This window comes from Pristiophorus japonicus, chromosome 12, assembly GCF_044704955.1.
Source record: "Pristiophorus japonicus isolate sPriJap1 chromosome 12, sPriJap1.hap1, whole genome shotgun sequence".
NCBI classification, from domain to species: domain Eukaryota; kingdom Metazoa; phylum Chordata; class Chondrichthyes; family Pristiophoridae; genus Pristiophorus; species Pristiophorus japonicus.
The window spans coordinates 76,607,300-76,628,902 of NC_091988.1; the positions used below are offsets into that span (position 1 = coordinate 76,607,300).

Consider the following 21,603-nt stretch of genomic DNA (forward strand, 5'->3'; position numbering starts at 1 on the left):
AATACACTACATCCACTGGTTTTCCCTTAACCTCTCAGTTGCATCCTCAAAAAACTCCAGTAGGTTTGTGAAACACGATTTTCTTTTCATAAATCCATGTTGACTTTGTCTAATCCCGTTGATATTATCTAAGTGTCTCATTATCACATCCTTTATAAGACTCTAGCATTTTCCCTTCTACTGATGTTAGGCTAACCGGTCTGTAGTTCCCCGTTTTCTCTCTCCCTCCTTTTTTAAATAGTGGGGTTACATTTGCCACCCTCCAATCTGCAGGAACTGTTCCATAATCTGTAGAATTTTGGAAGATGACAACCAATGCATCTACTATTTCCATGGCTACCTCTTTTAGTGCTCTGAGATGCAAATCATCAGGCCCTGGGGATTTATCAGCTTTCAGTCCCATTTGGTTCTTCAGCACTATTTTCTTATTAATAATCATTTCCTTTAATTCCTCTTGCCCACTGGACCCTTGGTTTCCTAGCATTTCTGGGACGTTTTTTGTGTCCTCTTCCGTGAAGACAGAACCAAAATGTTTATTTAATTATAAGGACACCCTCAAAGCCTCCCTAATAAAGTGCACCATCCCCACTGATACCTGGGAGTCCCTGGCCAAAGACCACCCTAAGTGGAGGAAGTGCATCCGGGAGGGCGCTGAGCACCTCAAGTCTCATCGCCGAGAGCATGCAGAAATCAAGCGCAGGCAGCGGAAAGAGCATGCGGCAAACCAGTCCCACCCATCCTTTTCCTCAAACACTATCTGTCCCACCTGTGACAGGGACTGTGATTCTCATATTGTACTGTTCAGCCACCTACGAACTCATTTTTAGAGTGGAAGCAAGTCTTCCTCGATTCCGAGGGACTGCCTATGATGATGATGATGATTTATTTAATTGTTCTGCCATTTCCTTGTTCCCCATTATAAATTCTCTTGTTTCTGACTATAAAGGACCTACATTTGGCTTCACTAATCTTTTTCTTTTTACATACTTGTAGAAACCTTTGCAGTCGGTTTTAATGTTCCTTGCAAGTTTACTCTATTTTTCCCCTCAATCAATCTCTTGGTCCTTTTTTGCTGAATTCTAAACTGCTCCCAAATCCTCAGGCTTGCTACTTTTTCTCGCAACTTTTGTATGACTTCTCTTTGGATCTAATACTATCCTCAATTTCTTTTGTTCGTCATGGTCGGGCCACTTTTCCTTTTGTGTTTGTGCACCAGAAAGAAATGTATAACTGTTGCAATTCATGCATTCGTTCCTTAAATGTTAGCCACTGCCTATCCACCGTCAAACATTTTAATGAATTTTCCTAATCTATCATAGCCAATTCATATGTTAATTTTAAAGAAAAACTTAGCCCAGAATCACTACCAATCACTTACCTGCCTTACCTGTGATATCACACTGCAGAATTCTCCCCACCCGGAGCCATGCGATCTCCTGGGAGAGGCAAAAACCCAGATAAAAACCCATGCTAATTGGGGAAAAAATCTGGGAAAATTCCTCTCCTACTCAACCAGGCAATGGAAACTAGTCCAGGAGATCACACTGGCCGTATTAGATTCCTTGAAGTTGCAGGTCTGCTCCCGCTCAAACACTCAGTTTCCCACTCTGTGCTGCTGCACAATCAATAAGATCATGGCTGATCTGATCCCGGCCTCAACTCCACTTCCCTGCCTGTTCCCCATAAACCTTGACTCAATTATCGTTCAAAAATCTGTCTATCTCCATCTTAAATATATTCAATGACCCAGCCTCCACTGTCCTCTGGGGCAGAGAATTCCAAAGATTCACAACCGTCTGAGAGAAGAAATTCCTCCTCTTCTCCGTTTTAAATGGGCGACCCCTTATTCTTGAAACTATGCCCCCTAGTTCTTGATTCCCCCATGAGGGGAAACATCCTCTCTGCATCTACCCTGTCAAGCCCCCTCAGAATCTTATATGTTTCGATAAGATCACCTGTCATTCTTCTAAACGCTAATAAGTATAGATCCAACCTGCTCAACCTTTCAACATAAGTCAACCCCTTCATCCCAGAGAATTTAAATTTGAAACAATACTTCCACATGTACTAAGGCATCAGCACAAGGTTCAGGGTTGTGAAAGCCAAGTTTAGGACAAGCACCGGGAAACATTTCTTTGCACAGCAGGTGGGGGGTTGTTTAACAGCTGGAGTGAGCTACCAGGGATGCTTGGTTGAAGCCAAGACATTGGACTCATTTAAGAACATCAGAACTAGGAGCAGGACAAGGCCATTCGGCCCCTCGAGCCTGCTCTGCCATTCAATAAGATCATGGCTGATCTTCTACTTCAACTCCACCTTCCTGCCTGATCTTCACATCCCTTGGTTCCCTTTGTATCCAAAAATCTAGCGATCTCCATCTTGAATATACTCAATGACTGTACATCCACAGCTATCTTGGGTAAAGAATTCCACAGATTCACATCTCTCTGAGTGAAGACATTTCTCCTCATCTCAGTCCTAAATGACCAGCATTTTATTCTGAGACTGTGACCCCTGGTTCTAGACTCCCCAGCCAGGGGAAACATCCTCCCAGCATTTATCCTGTCAAGCCCTGCAAGAATTGTATATGTTTGAATGAGATCACCTCTTGTTCTTCTAAACTAAAGGGAATATAGGCCTAGTCTACTCAATCTCTCCTCATAGGACAATCCCCCCATCCCAGGAATCAGACTGGTGAACCTTCATTGCACTTCCTCCATGGCAAGTATATCCTTCCTTGGGTAAGGAGACCAAAACTGTACACAGTATTGCAGGTGCGGTCTCACCAGGGCCTTATATAATTGCAGTAAGATGTCTTTATTCTCATACTCAAATCCTCTTATAATAAAGGCCAACAAACCATTTGGTTTCCTAATTGCTTGCTGTACCTGCATGTGAACTTTCTGTGATTCGTGTACAAGGACACCCAGGTCCCTCTGAACACCAACATTTCCCAAACTCACAATTAAAAAAAATATTTTCCCTATCAAAGTGGATAACTTCACATTTCTCCACATTATATTCCATCTACCATGTTCTTGCCCACTCACTTAACCTGTGTACACCCCTTTGCATTCTCCTCACAGCTTACTTTCCCATCTAGCTTCGTACCATGATCAAACTTAGATACATTAAAATCAGTCCCTTCATCTAAGTCATTGATATAGATCGGAAATAGCTGAGAAACAGATGTTGTAACAGGCAGACAGTAAGACTGGAATTCTGGAAGGATGAGATTAGATGAACCAAGGGCCTTCTTCAGCTCAAGCCATCTCGTGATTTTTTCATCACTATCTGATCCTCTGCCTTTTGATCACCTGTTCCCTCGCCTACCATCTCTCCTTGCCCCACCATTGGTGGCAGAGCTTTCTGCCGCCTTGGCCCCACTCTCTGGAGATCTGTTCCTAAACCTCTCCCCTCTCCACCTTTATGTCTTCTGAAAGCGTATGGGATAAAAATTCGGTTGCGCCCGTTTGTGGGGGTGGGGCGGGGGGGTAACCGAGGGGGGATAACCGAGGTGGGATTCCTTGCGCCTGGCGCAGAAATCTCGCCCCGGCCACAAAATTGGGAGTACCAACCCCCAGAGGAAGTGGAGTGCAATGTCGGGCGCTCCACTTCGGGCAGGACTGAGGCGCTATGCCTAGAAATTTTCCAGCGCTACGCGGAGCGCCACATAGCGCTGGCCGAGATCACAGGGCCCTCCCATTCTATTAAAGGGGAGGGCACGCAGAGAGCTCTGCAGTGGGCCTCCACTTCTCCACCAGGAGAGCGGAGTGCCGGCCTGCAACATCGTGGCACGGACCCCGCAAAATCTTCAGCGAAAAGCCGGTAAGTTGGCCGTTTTTCAAAATGTCGGCGGCATGCACCACCCCTTTATTTTTAGCCCCGCAAGCGGAGTGCAGCCCGGTTCGCGACCCATGAAGCTAGTGCTGTCATCGCACGCGGCGGCCTCATGGGGCGCTACAGAGTTTCTGCTCTGGTGCGAAAACAGGTTGCTGCGCATGTCATCGTCGCCGGGCACAGCGGCCTGGGGCGCTGCCGGGGGGAGCGGGGCGCTATCGGTTTTGTGCCTCCGCAAACTCTGGCAGAATTTTGCGGTAGGCACTCGCGGCCCTGCGCGAGAAATCGTTCGTGCCCCATTAGTAACGGGAGTCACAAACTATATGGATTTCTCCCCCTATATCTTTAACCAAACTTTCAGTCACCCCTCTTAATCTTTTCCTCATGGCTCGACATCCTTTCTTTCTACTTGTACTTTTCACCAACCTTTGGTAAAGTGACTTGGGGGCATTTTCTATGTTCAAGAGGCTGCATCTATGCAAGTTGCATGACCAATACAACATAATAGGACCAGAGTGGCATCACAATACTCCTTGCTTAGGCTTGTGTCTGATTGGCCAATGCCCCGTGAGATGGTCAGTCAGCCACCTGCTCACTCTCATAGTTGGTGAATGTGGACCATGGAATAGCCGTTACATCTCCCGCCCACCCCCCCCCCGCATCACCACCCTCCGAAATGCCGATGGTTTCCGACAGACAAACCTGAGGAGGCTCCTGGCTCTTCCGGGCTCTCAGCATTCCAAGATGGTTCAGATTGTGAGCTGTTTGATTCTTCCCGAAAACCTTCAGTCCCCGGTGACAGTTCAACCGCTGGTCCGCCCACAATCGGCCCCTCTTTCCGTAATCCGTCTGTTTCCACTTCTGCCGACATAAGGTCCAAATAAGACACTATGGTGGGGTCGATCCCTGGAACAGCTGTGAATACGCCCGTGTCTGCCTCTTCAGCCAGCGCAAGAAAAAGGCATAATGAGCCTAAATAAAAATAAGGGATGGGGGGTATGGGGGGCAGATTTTGAACAAAATCAGCACCAGATTGAGAATAACAACAGGTCACATGCACCCTACTATCTCCAGTGCACAATCTACCTTCAAATAGATTTTACCAAACCCATTCAATCTTCTGCAGACCAAGAAAGTCAGTGGGCTGGATTTTCCGCTCATGGCCACTTCTGTTTTCACCCCGAGTGGGCAGCAATGGCGGTGGTGAGCTTTTCCGGGTGGGCAGCCAGCTTCCAGCGCCCCGCCGGGGTTTTCAGGACCGGTTTCGGCGGGGCGTGGAGTATTATCGCAATGCCCCTGGTTGCGACACCGGCTGGATTTTTGACTCCTGCCCGACCTGTACCACTGCACAGCGCCCCCTGGTGGGACCACCTGTGGAAGCGGGCAGTCCGAGCTGTAATGGCCGCAGCGAGGTAAGTAATGTCCGCCTCAGGTAAGTGTGATTGTTATTTATTTAATTTTATTTGCGATTTATATTGTGGTGGCGTGGGCTATGTATTGGAATGTTTTTGGTGCTTTTTTTTGCAGGTTTTCTTTTCTCCCCAGGCCTCTCTTGGAGCGCTCCCAGGCCGGCTGCTAAGCTCGGGATTTTCACATGTTCAGCTGGCCTAGCACCCAAAGAGAGGTGTGCAACGTCTCCCTCAGCGCTCCGCCCCACACTCAGGGCCCAGCTGCCCAATTTTGCTGACTAAGGCGCAAACTTTTCCCAGACGGCATCAGAACCGTCCCATCGCCATTAACGCCCCGAAATCCTAAAAGCCGAAAATCCAGCCCTTAAAATCATAGAATGGTTACAGCACGGAAGGCCATTTGGCCTGTGAGCCCGTGCTGACTCTCAGCTAGTCCCACTCCCCCGCCCTTTTCCCATTGCCCTGCAAATCTTTTTCCTTCAGAAACTTACCCACTTGCATTTCTATAGCGCCTTTCATGACCACAGGACGTCCCAAAACGCTTTACAGCCAATGAAGTCCTTTTGAAGTGTAGACGCTGTTGTATTATAGGAAATGCGGCAACTAATTTAGGCTGAGCAAGTTCCCACATACAGCAATGTGATAATGATCAGATAATATGTTTTAGTTGCTGACGAAAGGCCATCGACCTGAAACGTTAACTCTGTTCCTCTCTCCACAGATGCTGCCTGACCTGCTGAGTATTTCCAGCATCTTCTGTTTTTATTTCAGATTCCAGTATCCGCAGTATTTTGCTTTTGTAATCTGTTTTCGTGACGTTGATTAAGGGACAAATATTGGGCAGGACACCGGGGAGAACTCCCCTGCTCTTCTTTGAAGTAGTGCCGTGTGATCTTTTACGTCCACCTGAGAGGGCAGACTCGGTTTAACACTGGGGATAACTCCTTCAAAATAGTGGCATGGGGTCTTTGACGTCCATCTGAGAGAGCTGACGAAATCTCCGTTTAACAGCTCATCCAAAAGATGGCACCTCCGACAGTGCAGCGCTCCCTCAGCTCTGCACTGGGTATGTCAGCCTAGATTTTTGTGCTCAAGTCTCTGGGAGTGGGACTTGAACTCACAACCTTCTGACTCAGAGGCAACGTTCTACCCACTGAGCCGGTATCAAAATGTCAACAAGAAAATATAAAGAAAAACAAGATCCTTTCTAAGATGCATTGATAGACTATGGAACTGAGCTGTGTGGGTAGAATCCTATGATGCGGGGAAGCTGAAAGGTCACTCGGTATTACAGCCTGTTTTGTTTGCCTGCACACGAGCAACACTGTGGGTGTTTGAGAATCGCACCCAGAGAGAGGGCACAAGGTGTGATGCCAGTGAGCATCTCCTTTGTAAAGCAGCACTCAGAGGGGCCTTTACTGTGACTGCTTCTTCACATCAATTCTCAAGTGGGCAACTTTAAACAGAAAAAACATTAGCTTGAATAAAATGACAATATGAAAGATTCAAAGTGTAAAACAAAATGAGTTTTGCTCAGATGCACCCCGATTTGCAAAGGGGTATTGAAAGGGGCGTAAAGGGGCAGTCCCACACTTCCCGGGAATAATTAAAGGGGCAGTGCCACATTTCTCGAGGTAAATGAAGGGGCAATCCCACTCTTCACAGGGATAATTGAAGGGGCAGTCCCACATTTCCCGGGGGTAATTAAAGGGGCAGTCCCACAGTTCTAGAACATAAGAACATAAGAATTAGGAACAGGAGTAGGCCATCTAGCCCCCCGAGCCTGCTCCGCCATTCAATAAGATCATGGCTGATCTGGTCGTGGACTCAGCTCCACTTACCTGCCCTCTCCCCGTAACCCTTAATTCCCTTATTGGTTAAAAATCTATCTATCTTTGACTTGAAAACATTCAATGAGCCAGCCTCAACTGCTTCCTTGGGCAGAGAATTCCACAGATTTACAACCCTCTGGGAGAAGAAATTCTTTCTCAACTCGGTTTTAAATTGGCTCCTCCGTATTTTGAGGCTGTGCCCCCTAGTTCTAGTCTCCCCCACCAATGGAAACAACCTCTCTGCCTCTATCTTGTCTATTCCTTTCATGATTTTAAATGTTTCTATAAGATCACCCCTCATCCTTCTGAACTCCAAGGAGTAATGACCCAGTCTACTCAATCTATCATCATAAGGTAACCCCCTCATTTCTGGAATCAGCCCAGTGAATCGTCTCTGTACCCCTTCCAAAGCTAGTATATCCTTCCTTAAGTAAGGTGACCAAAACTGCACGCAGTACTCCAGGTGCGGCCTTACCAATACCTTATACAGTTGCAGCAAGACCTCCCTGCTTTTGTACGCCATCCCTCTCGCAATGAAGGCCAACATTCCATTTGCCTTCCTGATTACCTGCTGCACCTGCAAACTAACCTTTTGGGATTCATGCACAAGGACTCCAAAAGAGTTTCATGCACAAGGACCCCCAGGTCCCTCTGCACCGCAGCATGTTGTAATTTCTCCCTATTCAAATAATATTCCCTTTTACTGTTTTTTCATGGGTAATTAAAGGGGCAGTCCCACACTTCTCAGCTGTAATTAAAGGGGCAATATCACAGATCTCGGGGTAATTAAAAGGGGCAGTCCCACACTTCTCAGCTGTAATTAAAGGGGCAGTACCGAGAGGCGGGAGTGCGTGGTTGGTGAGACCTATAAAGGCTCAGCGGCAGCGAGAGGCGGCGGCAGTCCGAGAGGCGGGAGTGCGTGGTTGGTGAGGCCTATAAAGGCTCAGCGGCAGCGAGAGGCGGCGGCAGTCCGAGAGGCGGGAGTGCGTGGTTGGTGAGGCCTATAAAGGCCCAGCGGCAGCGAGAGGCGGCGGCAGTCCGAGAGGCGTGAGTGCATGGTTGGTGAGGCCTATAAAGGCCCAGCGGCAGCGAGAGGCGGCGGCAGTCCGAGAGGCGTGAGTGCGTGGTTGGTGAGGCCTATAAAGGCCCAGCGGCAGCGAGAGGCGGCGGCAGTCCGAGAGGCGTACACCGGTGCAGCTGCAGCGGGGAGAGAAGGCAAAAAAGAAGTAGAAAGAAATCAAAAGGTGACGTCACAGCCAAGTGGGTAAGTGATTGGCTGGTGATTGGTGAGTAGTTTTTCTCTTTTTCTCTTTTCTTTTTCTCTTCTATAACAGTGAGTAACTTTTAACATTTATTGTTGCCAAATTAAGTATATCTAAGGGTTAAGTCATGGCAGGAGAGCTCGGTCGGGTGTTATGCTCCTCCTGTACCATGTGGGAACTCAGGGACGACACCAGTGTCCCTGACGACTATATCTGCAGGAAGTGTATCCACCTCAAGCTCCTGACGATCCGCGTTGCGGAGTTGGAGCTGAGGGTGGATTCACTCTGGAGCATCTACGATGCTGAGAATGATGTGAGTATCACGTGTAGCGAGTTGGTCTTACCGCAGGAGAAGGGTCCACAGCCAGCTAGGGAATGGAAGACCAGCAGGAAGAGTAGTGCAAGGAAGGTAGTGCAGGAGTCCCATGTGGTCATCCCCCTGCAAAACAGATACACTGCTTTGGGTACTGTTGAGGGGGATGACTCATCAGGGGAGGGCAGCAGCAGCCAGGTTCATGGCACCGTGGCTGGCTCTGTTGCCCAGGAGGGCAGGAAAAAGAGTGGGAGAGCGATAGTGATAGGGGATTCAATTGTAAAGGGAATAGATAGGCGTTTCTGCGGCCGCAACCGAGACTCCAGGATGGTATGTTGCCTCCCTGGTCAAGGGTCAAGGATGTCTCGGAGCGGGTGCAGGACATTCTAAAAAGGGAGGGAGATCAGCCAGTTGTCGTGGTGCACATTGGTACCAACGACATAGGTAAAAAAAGGGATGAGGTCCTACGAAACGAATTTAAGGAGCTAGGAGCTAAATTAAAAAGTAGGACCTCAAAAGTAGTAATCTCGGGATTGCTACCAGTGCCACGTGATAGTCAGAGTAGGAATCGCAGGATAGCGTAGATGAATACGTGGCTTGAGCAGTGGTGCAGCAGGGAGGGATTCAAATTCCTGGGGCATTGGAACCGGTTCTGGGGGAGGTGGGACCAGTACAAACCGGACGGTCTGCACCTGGGCAGGACCGGAACCAATGTCCTCGGGGGAGTGTTTGCTAGTGCTGTTGGGGAGGATTTAAACTAATATGGCAGGGGGGTGGGAACCAATGCAGGGAGACAGAGGGAAACAAAAAGGAGGCAAAAGCAAAAGACAGAAAGGAGATGAGGAAAAGTGGAGGGCAGAGAAACCCAAGGCAAAGAACAAAAAGGGCCACTGTACAGCAAAATTCTAAAAGGACAAAGGGTGTTAAAAAAACAAGCCTGAAGGCTTTGTGTCTTAATGCAAGGAGTATCCGCAATAAGGTGGATGAATTAACTGTGCAAGTAGATGTTAACAAATATGATGTGATTGGGATTACGGAGACGTGGCTCCAGGATGATCAGGGTTGGGAACTCAACATCCAGGGGTATTCAACATTCAGGAAAGATAGAATAAAAGGAAAAGGAGGAGGGGTAGCATTGCTGGTTAAGGAGGAAATTAAGGCAATAGTTCGGAAGGACATTAGCTTGGATGATGTGGAATCTATATGGGTAGAGCTGCAGAACACCAAAGGGCAAAAAACGTTAGTGGGAGTTGTGTACAGACCTCCAAACAGTAGTAGTGATGTTGGGGAGGGCATCAAACATGAAATTAGGGGTGCGTGCAATAAAGGTGCAGCAGTTATAATGAGTGACTTTAATATGCACATAGATTGGGTTAACCAAACTGGAAGCAATACGATGGAGGAGGATTTCCTGGAGTGCATAAGGGATGGTTTTCTAGACCAATATGTCGAGGAACCAACTAGGGGGGAGGCCATCTTAGACTGGGTGTTGTGTAATGAGAGAGGATTAATTAGCAATCTCGTTGTGCGAGACCCCTTGGGGAAGAGTGACCATAATATGGTGGAATTCTGCATTAGGATGGAGAATGAAACAGTTAATTCAGAGACCATAGTCCAGAACTTAAAGAAGGGTAACTTTGAAGGTATGAGGCGTGAATTGGCTAGGATAGATTGGCGAATGATACTTAAGGGGTTGACTGTGGATGGGCAATGGCAGACATTTAGAGACTGCATGGATGAACTACAACAATTGTACATTCCTGTCTGGCGTAAAAATAAAAAAGGGAAGGTGGCTCAACCGTGGCTATCAAGGGAAATCAGGGATAGTATTAAAGCCAAGGAAGTGGCATACAAATTGGCCAGAAATAGCAGCGAACCTGGGGACTGGGAGAAATTTAGAACTCAGCAGAGGAGGACAAAGGGTTTGATTAGGGCAGGGAAAATGGAGTACGAGAAGAAGCTTGCAGGGAACATTAAGGCGGATTGCAAAAGTTTCTATAGATATGTAAAGAGAAAAAGGTTAGTAAAGACAAACGTAGGTTCCCTGCAGTCAGAATCAGAGGAAGTCATAACGGGGAACAAAGAAATGGCGGACCAATTGAACAAGTACTTTGGTTCGGTATTCACTGAGGAGGACACAAACAACCTTCCGGATATAAAAGGGGTCGGGGGGTCTAGTAAGGAGGAGGAACTGAGGGAAATCCTTATTAGTCGGGAAATTGTGTTGGGGAAATTGATGGGATTGAAGGCCGATAAATCCCCAGGGCCTGATGAACTGCATCCCAGAGTACTTAAGGAGGTGGCCTTGGAAATAGTGGATGCATTGACAGTCATTTTCCAACATTCCATTGACTCTGGATCAGTTCCTATCGAGTGGAGGGTAACCCCACTTTTTAAAAAAGGAGGGAGAGAGATAACAGGGAATTATAGACCGGTCAGCCTGACATCGGTAGTGGGTAAAATGATGGAATCAATTATTAAGGATGTCATAGCAGTGCATTTGGAAAGAGGTGATATGATAGGTCCAAGTCAGCATGGATTTGTGAAAGGGAAATCATGCTTGACAAATCTGGAATTTTTTGAGGATGTTTCCAGTCGAGTGGACAAGGGAGAACCAGTTGATGTGATATATTTGGACTTTCAGAAGGCTTTCGACATGGTCCCACACATGAGATTAATGTGCAAAGTTAAAGCACATGGGATTGGGGGTAGTGTGCTGACATGGATTGAGAACTGGTTGTCAGACAGGAAGCAAAGAGTAGGAGTAAATGGGGACTTTTCAGAATGGCAGGCAGTGACTAGTGGGGTACTGCAAGGTTCTGTGCTGGGGCCCCAGCTGTTTACACTGTATATTAATGATTTAGACGAGGGGATTAAATGTAGTATCTCCAAATTTGCAGATGACACTAAGTTGGGTGGCAGTGTGAGCTGCGAGGAGGATGCTATGAGGCTGCAGAGCGACTTGGATAGGTTAGGTGAGTGGGCAAATGCATGGCAGATGAAGTATAATGTGGATAAATGTGAGGTTATCCACTTTGGTGGTAAAAACAGAGAGACAGACTATTATCTGAATGGTGACAGATTAGGAAAAGGGGAGGTGCAAAGAGACCTGGGTGTCATGGTACATCAGTCATTGAAGGTTGGCATGCAGGTACAGCAGGCGGTTAAGAAAGCAAATGGCATGTTGGCCTTCATAGCGAGGGGATTTGAGTACAGGGGCAGGGAGGTGTTGCTACAGTTGTACAGGACCTTGGTGAGGCCACACCTGGAGTATTGTGTACAGTTTTGGTCTCCTAACCTGAGGAAGGACATTCTTGCTATTGAGGGAGTGCAGCGAAGGTTCACCAGACTGATTCCCGGGATGGCGGGACTGACCTATCAAGAAAGACTGGATCAACTGGGCTTGTATTCACTGGAGTTCAGAAGAATGAGAGGGGACCTCATAGAAACGTTTAAAATTCTGACGGGGTTAGACAGGTTAGATGCAGGAAGAATGTTCCCAATGTTGGGGAAGTCCAGAACCAGGGGACACAGTCTAAGGATAAGGGGTAAGCCATTTAGGACCGAGATGAGGAGGAATTTCTTCACCCAGAGAGTGGTGAACCTGTGGAATTCTCTACCACAGAAAGTTGTTGAGGCCAATTCACTAAATATATTCAAAAAGGAGTTAGATGTAGTCCTTACTACTAGGGGGATCAAGGGGTATGGTGAGAAAGCAGGAATGGGGTACTGAAGTTGCATGTTCAGCCATGAACTCATTGAATGGCGGTGCAGGCTCGAAGGGCCGAATGGCCTACTCCTGCACCTATTTTCTATGTATCTATAAGTACCACAGTTCTCGGGATAATTAAAAGGGGCAGTCCCACACTTCTCGAGGTAACTAAAAGGGCTGCTGTGCCACGCTTCTCATGGCTCATTGGGCTTCTTTCTGGGATCAGCCAGAATCAGGGTAAGCTCACCTTAAACACTCCACTTGGACAGGCACTGAGCAACAGTTTGAGCTACGAGCTCAACACCCTCTGATGCATCTCAAAACCTAAGCATTCTTTTAATAAACATATATATAAATATTTGAATATATCAGGGTTAATTAAAGGGACAGTACCACATTTCTTGGGGTTAATTATTATATTGATAAACAGAGGACACAGATTTAAGATAACTGGCAAAAGAACCAGAGGTGAGATGAGAATTTTTTTTAGGCAGCGAGTTGTTATGATCTGGAACACACTGCCTGAAACGGGTGGTTGAAGCAGATTCAACAGTAACTTTCAAAAAGGAATTGGATATATACTTGAAAAGGAAAAATATGCACGGCTATGGGCCTATATTCTCTGGAGTTTAGAAACATATACAATTCTGTGGGGGATTGACAGGGTAGATGCTGAGAGGTTGTTTCCCCCTGGCTGGAGAGTCTAGAACTCGGGGGCATAGTCTCAGAATAAGCGGTCGGCCATTTAGGACTGAGATGAGGAGGAATTTCTTCACTCAGAGGGTTGTGAATCTTTGCAATTATGTACCCCAAAGGGCTGTGAGTGCTCAGTTGTTGAGTATATTTAAGACTGAGATCGATGGATTCTTGGACATTAAGGGAATCAAAGGTTATGGAGATCGGGCGGGAAAGTAGAGTTGAGGTCGAAGATCAGCCATGATCTTATTGAATGGTGGAGCAGGCTCAAGAGGGCGAATGGTCTACTCCTGCTTCTATTTCTTATGTTCTTAAACTCTAAGAACAGGGCATGAGGGCTAATTTTACAGCTCCATCAAAGAGTCGCAACAGGCTCGATGGGCCGAATGGATGATCTTATTATATTAAATTTGTGACATACTTTACCATGGCAACAACGCCACTTTTAGTGTTAAATGCAGATAATAACAGCTGATCGACTGGCAATCTCTTCTCAGAAATCACTGATTGTTCCAGAACTCTAATTACTTGTGTGTCAAATAATGTTTTATTTGTGTGTGTGGATTGAATGACTGAATGGGCTTATATGGTGTCGCATAAGGATGGTGTCAGCTGTGCCTCAGTGGGTAGCACACTTGCCTCTGAGTCAGAAGGTTGTGGGTTCAGGTCCCACTCCAGGGACTTGAACACAAAAATCTAGGCTGACACTCCCAGTGCAGTGCTGAGGGAGTGCTGCACTGTCGGAGGTGCCGTATTTCGGATGAGACGTGAAACTGAAGTCCCATCTGCTCTCTCAGGTGGACATAAAAGATCCCCTGGCACTATTTCGCACGGGAGTTCTCCCTGTTATCCTGGCCAACATTTATCCCTCAATCAACATAACAAAAACAGATTATCTGGTCATTATCACATTGCTGTTTGTGGGAGCTTGCTTATGCACAAATTGGTTGCTGCATTTCCCACATTACAACAGTGATTACACTCCAAAAGTACTTCATTGGCTGTAAAGGGCTTTGAGACGTCCGGTGGTCGTGAAAGGCGCTATATAAATGTAAGTCTTTCTTTCTTTCTTATAGCACATTGATTCAGAAAATTGATTTTTTGTGCATGGTACATATAGATTTTACGATGGCAGCTCAGTTTCTGGTCTGCCCTGTTCCGAGTTTATCACGTTTCCTGTGAGGTACGGAGCCTCGTACATAAGACACTCAGAGTCTCGATCCCACATCTGTGCGGTTCACAGGATTCCGTTTACAAAAAGGATTTGGACGCAGGCACGATGGGAATGAAGTGGAAACTTGCTGATAATAGCAAATTGCTGGGACACAGGAAACTCCGAGGGAGAGGTAAGCAGAGTGAGAGGGTAGGTGGCAGCAAGTCTTTGGTTATTGTACAGTATCAGTATAGGGTGCGTTACATGTAGATCGGTAGAGGAAAAAAAAATTGCTGTTTGACTTACAGTCAAGAAAAAAGACTTTCATTTCGACAGCGTCTTTCATGACCACTTGACGTCCCAAAGCGCTTTATAGTCAATGCTGTACTTTTGAAGTCTAGTCACTTCTGCAATGTATGAAACATGGCAGCTAATTTGCCACACAGCAAGCTCTGATGAAGGGTCATCGAGCTGAAACGTTAACTCTGTTTCTCTCTCTGCATATGCTGCCTGACCCGCTGAGATTTGCTGCATTTTCTGTTTTTAATCCCACAAACAGCAATATGATAATAACCAGATAATCTGTGTTTTGTTATGTTAATCGAGGAATAAATATTGGCCAGGACACCAGAGAGAACTTCCCTGTTCTTCTTCGAAATAGTGCCGTGGGATCTTTTACGTCCACCTGAGAGGGCAGACAGGGTCTTGGTTTAATGTCTCATCTGAAGGACTGCACTCCCTCAGCACTGCACTGGGAGTGTCAGCCTCGATTTTTGTGCTCAAGTTTCTGGAGTGGGACTTGAACATACAACCCTCCAATTCAGAGGCAAGGGTGCTACCCACTGAGCCACAGCTGTAGTAATACTGTACCATCTGACCCACACTGTGACAATGGGGGGAAAATTACAGCTGTGGGCTTCCTGCCAGCGGACGTCTCCGACTGAAAAATGATTTGCGAAAATACCTGGTGGTCCCGGAAGAATAAGATTTTGCTCTAAGGATTAGTTTCGCAGTGAAGCGACGGGAACATGTCTTCCAGGGATCACATGGGCCTGGACCACCAATCATAATGTAGTATTCGCATTCACAGTAATGTGAGCACTGCGCTCCCATCACTATCAATGAGAATACCCCTAAAATCAAATAAAACGCAAACACTAAAAAAAACACTTCACTTTTTTTAAATGAATAGAAATTGCATCAAGTTTTAGAGAAAAATTTATTTTTTGAAATTAAAAAAAAACTTTTAATAGTGTTAAAAATAAACACCTTCATAGACAGGATTTTTAATATAAAAATAAGTACCAACATTTAATTTTTCTATGTTTTAAAACTCTTACGCTGGTAAAAGTAGGCTATACCCCTGCTTTTACTAGATGTAAGAGTTTGAAGGACATTCGTTGGGCAAGACATTGGGCCTGAAATTCCGGCTTCACCGGGTCTGTGCCTGAAATTCCGGCTTCACCGGGTCTGTACGAAGTGCACACGGACCCAGCGAGGCCTCGCAAAAGCCGGTTTTCGGGGCGCGATGCACATGCACCGAAAACCGCCTTTTCTGATCTGTCCCGATTTCTCCGTACAGATCCTCCACATCCCTGGGAGAAGGACATCCGCGCGGGAGAGATTGGGCTATTTGCCCAACTCATGCCCAGCGAATGTCCTTCAAACTTTTATGCCTGGTAAAAGCAGGCACATAGCTTACTTTTGCCAGCATAAGAGTTTTAAAACATATAAAAATTACATTTAATCATACATTTTTATGTTTAAAAACCCTGTCCATTAAGGTAAGTTTATTTTAAACCCTATTAAAACACATAGAAAAATTCCCCAAAATATATATATTTTTTAAAAACATTTAATTAACTTTAATTTCAATTAATTTTAAATATGTGAGGTGTTTTTTTAAAATATTTATTATGTTGCGTTTCTTGTCTTAGGGGGTTATTGTCATTGGTAGTAATGAGAACTCGTACAAACGTTGATCCCATTTTTATCAATGAGAACACTACTGAGTGATTGATGGTCCAGGCCCATGTGACTCCAGCATTTCCGTACGTACGGGGAAGTCATCTCCCCGTACGGTGCACATCGAATGAAGGCCGCCGACCGCAATCGAAGGTGCCTCCGTGATCACCAGGTATTTTCGCAAATTTTTTTTCAGGACGGTGACTTTCATCCGAAGGAAGCCTCCAACCAGAATTTCCTCCCCAATAGCTCAAATCTCCGCCCGCGAATGACCTTCTCCAAGGGATGCGTTGGAACTGTCACAAGAAGTTTTGACAGATCGCAAAAGCCGGTTCTTGCCGCATTGTGCACCGAGAATCGGCTTTTGCGAGGCCTCTTTGGGTGCATGCGCACATCGTGTGCACCCAGAGAGGTCGCAATTTTCGGTCCAATATTGCTCCACGTGACCTGGACACTAATACTTTACCATGTGACTTAGGGCAGTAACATTGTACCATCATCATCATCATAGGCAGTCTCTCGAAATCGAGAAAGACTTGCTCCCACGCTAAAAGTGAGTTTTTAGGTGACTGTACAGTCCAATACGGGAATTACAGTCTCTGTCACAGGTGGGACAGACGGTCGTTGAATGAAAGTGAGGGTGGGTAGTCTGGTTTGCCACACGCTCCTCCTTCATACTGTACCGCGTGCCCCATACTGTGCACGATAGTACGGTCTGTACAATTTTAAAGGGTGGGGGAAAGAGTACATTTTAAAGCAACAGTAAGCTTCGGAAACGCATCACAAATGTCTCGCTATAACTTACTCCAATTTATCCTGTTTAAAGAAAGTACTGGTAACAGCCTCCACAGCACCGTGTCCCCATTCGGCCCCTCAAGCCTGCTCGATCATGGCTTGATTCAATAAGATCATGGCTGATCTTCTACCTCAACTCCACTTTCCTGCACAATCCCCATATCCCTTGATTCCCTTAATATTCAAAAATCTAGTGGTGGTAAGGAGTCTCCTTGAACCGCTGCAGTCCATATGGTTAAGGTGCTCCCACAGTGCTGTTAGGGAGGGAGTTCCAGGATTTTGAAGTAATTAGTGTCTCCTAATCTCATGGGTAAACAGGGCAGAGTGTAATTTTTTGAGAGCCAATTAAATTTATTGGGTTGAAGAAGACAGGATTACACTTCCTATGAGGTTAAACCAAACAATGTCATTATTTTTCATGGTTTAATCATAACCCAAGGTGAAACACTCCATTGTGACAAGGCAAACCCAACATGCAATGGGGATAATTTTGACTGTGGGTGATAGCATCAAGTGGACAAATAAGAACATAAGAATTAGGAGCAGGAGCTGGCCATTCGGCCCCTCGAGCCTGCTCCGCCATTCAATGAGATCATGGCTGATCTTCTACCTCAACTCCACTTTCCTGCACTATCCCCATATCCCTTGATTTCCTTAATATCCAAAAATCTATTGATCTCAGCCTTGAATATACTCAACAACTGAGCCTCCACAGTCCTCTGGGGTAAAGAATTCCAAAGATTCATAACCCTCTGAATGAAGAGGTTTCTTCTCATCTCAGCTCTCAGTGGCCGATCCCTTATTCTGAGACTGTGACCCCTGGTTCTAGACACCCCAGCCAGGGAAAACATCCTCCCTGTCAAGTCCTGTAAGAATTTGGTATGATTTCAATGAATTCACCTCTCATTCTTCTAAACTCTAGAGATTATAGGCCTAGTCTACTCAATCTCTCCTCATAGGACAATCCCCCCATCCCAGGAATCAGTCTGCTGAACCTTCGTTGCACTCCCTCCATGGCGGAATGTCGATTCAGACGCCCGGTAAACATCTCTCCAGTTCATTATTTCCATTGACGTCAAAATCCAAATTTCCATTGGCTTCAAAATTACTCCCACTGGGTTTCGATTCCGAAGCACTGAGAATACAGGGAAGTGGAACCGAAGAATTAGGAGCAGGTGTAGGACATAGGGGGCCACGAGCCTACTCCACCATTCAATAAGATCCTAGAATCATAGAATGGTCACAGCACAGAAGGAGGCCATTCGGCCCGTTGAGCCCGTGCCAGCTCTCTGCAAGAGCACTTCAGCTAATCCCACTCCCCCCACCATTTCCTCACAGACTGCAAATTTTTTCCTTCAGGTACTTATCCAATTCCCTTTTGAAAGCTGTGATTGAGTCTGCCTCCACCATCCTCTCAGGCAGTGCATTCCAGATCCTAACCACTCGCTGCGAAAAAAGTTTTTTTCCTCATGTCGCCTTTGGTTATTCTGCCAATCACCTTAAATCTGTGTCCTCTGATTCTCGACTCTTCCACCAATGGGAACAGTTTCTCTCTATCTACTCTGTCCAGACCCCTCATGAACACCTCTGTCAGATCTCCTCTCAAACTTCTCTGCTCCAAGGAGAACAACCCCAGCTTCTCTAGTCTATCCACGCAACTGAAGCTCCACAACCCTGGAACCATTCTCGTAAACCTTTTCTGCACCCTCACATCCTTCCTAATGTGCAGTGCCCAGAATTGGACACAATATACCGGTTGAGGTCATAAGAACATAAGAAATAGGAGCAGAAGTAGGCCATTTGGCCCCTCGAGCCTGCTCCACCATTCAATAAGATCATGGCTGATCTGACCAGTGTTTTATAAAGGTGCATCATAACTTTCTTGCATTTGTACGCTGTACCTCTATCTATAAAGCTCAGGATTCCGTAAGCATTTTTTAACCCCTTTCTCAATCTGCCCTGTCACCTTTAACAATTTGCGCACATATACCACCAGGTCCCTCTGTTCATGCACACCCTTTAGAATTGTATCCTTTAGTTTATATTAACTCTCCTCAATCTTTCCCACCCGATCTCCATGGGGAGGATTTTCGGCTGCTCTCCACTTCATTTTTTTGTCCCGGAGTGGCGGCAATGGCGGCAGTGAGGTGTTCTGGGTAGGCGGTCAGCCTCCAGCGCCCCGCAGCGATCCTCAGGTCCGGTTTTGGGGCAGCACTGAGCGGCACTGCCATGAAGAGCTGCACCAGTGTGCAACACCCCTGGTTGCGACACCGGTGCGAGTTTGGACTATTGCCCGACCCGTCCGCCGCAAAGCACGCCCCGCAATGAATGTCTGGGAAATCAGGCAGTCCAACGATACTGACAGCGGAAGGTAAATGTGATTGTTTTTCCTTAAAATTTTTTTTGCGATTTTTCTTGTGTTGGCGTGGGCAATGTTTTGGGAATGCTTTTGTGCTTTTTTATTTGTTCCTCCACCCCCTCCCTACCACCCAGGCGTCTCTCGGAGCGGTCCCGGCCTGGCTCTTTAGCTCGGGATTGTCATCCCAGCGCCCAAGAGAGGTGTACAACGCCTCCCTTTGCGCTGTGCCCCCTGACCTGGCCCAGGTATTCAATTTTACTTACTGAGGTGCAAACTGTTTCCGGGGTGCAGTGTTACCGCCCAGCCACCATTACCGCCCCGAAATCATCAAAGCCGAAAATCCAACCCATGCATATACCTTGATTCCTCTAGAGTCCAAAAATCTATCGATCTCAGCCTTGAAGAACATGCAAGGACAGCTTGCTGTGATCATAGCTCCTCGTTAGGCCCGTCTACTCTCGTACACTTTTCACCTTAAGTGGTGTTTACAAACTGCTGTCCTTCGCCGAGGTTTCCCACAAAATAACCCCCCACCCACCCCGGCTAGCTGCCACTCAAATGAAAGGTTACTGGAGTTCGCTGGTGAGGGGCCGTCAGTACTTTACCTCAGCCAGCAATAGTAACCCATGGATTAAGCGTTTTCTTAGACCAGGCTGAGAATCTCATCGTAATCCCTGGCATCACGGTTCTCTAGACCTGGCCGCACTGAAGTGCTGTTGTGTGAGGGCTCGGACAATAAAAGACTGGCCTCAGGCTTTCTTTCTCCTCTCCCCTGAGCCACTTAGCATTTGAGAAGGATCGAAAGAAATGCAGAATCATACCATAGATAACATTTTCCTTTTTATCCTGTTGCCACTTCCCTGATCTCCCTGCCGTCCTCCCTCAGTGTTGCACGTTTAACTCTTGAACAACAGCTTGTATTTACATAGCACCTTCAACTTGATAAAACTTCCCAAGGTGCTTCACAGGAGCGTTAGCCAACAAAATGTGACACTGAGTCACATAAGGAGATATTAGGATAGGTGACCAAAAGCTTGGTCAAAGAGGTTTTAAGGAACGTCTTAAAGGATGAGAGAGAGGTAGAGAGGCGGGGAGCTTCATGGAAGGAGCTCCAGAGTTTAGTGCCTAGGCAGCTGAAGGCATGGCCACCAATGGTGGAGTGATGAAAATAGGAGTTGCGCAAAGGGCCAGAATTTGAGGAACACAGTGATCTTGAAGGGTTTTGTGGGGCTGAAGCAGGTTACTTAGATAGGGAGGGGCGAGGCCATGGAGGGATTTGAAAACAAGGATGAGAATTGTAAAATCGTGGCATTGCTTTTAGGTCAGCGAGCACAGGGGTGATGGTTAACTGGACTTGCTGCAATTTTGGATGTGGGCAGCAGGGTTTTGGATGAGCTCAGGTTAATGGAGGGTGGAAGATGGGAGTCCGGCCAGGAGAGCGGACGATTGGTTCCATACACGCTTGTGCTCATCGGAATGATGTATGGGGACAAAACAATTACCAGCTCTCAGGTCGGATGGGTTAAATGTACATAGAAACATAGAAACATAGAAAAATAGGTGCAGGAGTAGGCCATTCGGCCCTTCTAGCCTGCACCGCCATTCAATGAGTTCATGGCTGAACATTCAACTTCAGTACCCCATTCCTGCTTTCTCGCCATACCCCTTGATCCCCCTAGTAGTAAGGATCTCATCTAACTCCTTTTTGAATATATTTAGTGAATTGGCCTCAACAACTTTCTGTGGTAGAGAATTCCACAGGTTCACCACTCTCTGGGTGAAGAAGTTCCTCCGCATCTCGGTCCTAAATGGCTTATCCTTAGATCATGACCTCTGGTTCTGGACTTCCCCAACATTGGGAACATTCTTCCTGCATCTAACCTGTCTAACCCCGTCAGAATTTTAAATGTTTCTATGAGGTCCCCTCTCATTCTTCTGAACTCCAGTGAATACAAGCCCAGTTGATCCAGTCTTTCTTGATAGGTCAGTCCCGCCATCCCGGGAATCAGTCTGGTGAACCTTCGCTGCACTCCCTCAATAGCAAGAATGTCCTTCCTCAGGTTAGGAGACCAAAACTGTACACAATACTCCAGGTGTGGCCTCACCAATGCCCTGTACAACTGTAGCAACACCTCCCTGCCCCTGTACTCAAATCCCCTTGCTATGAAGGCCAACATGCCATTTGCTTTCTTAACCGCCTGCTGTACCTGCATGCCAACCTTCAATGACTGATGTACCATGACACCCAGGTCTCTTTGCACCTCCCC

At 46.6% G+C, this 21,603-nt stretch overlaps 1 protein-coding gene across 1 annotated transcript in view; it reads right to left on the reverse strand.

Moving 5' to 3' along the window:
• Positions 1-14,684, reverse strand: part of podxl2 (podocalyxin-like 2) — a 62,845-nt gene extending 48,161 nt beyond the window's left edge. The window contains exons 1-2 of the mRNA XM_070894944.1: positions 14,649-14,684; positions 4,543-4,822 (exon numbers count right to left, since the gene is read on the reverse strand). Coding sequence (XP_070751045.1) covers positions 4,543-4,822; positions 14,649-14,684 — 316 coding nt within the window. The remainder of the gene's footprint in view (positions 1-4,542; positions 4,823-14,648) is intronic.
• Between the last annotated feature and the right edge of the window lie 6,919 nt (positions 14,685-21,603).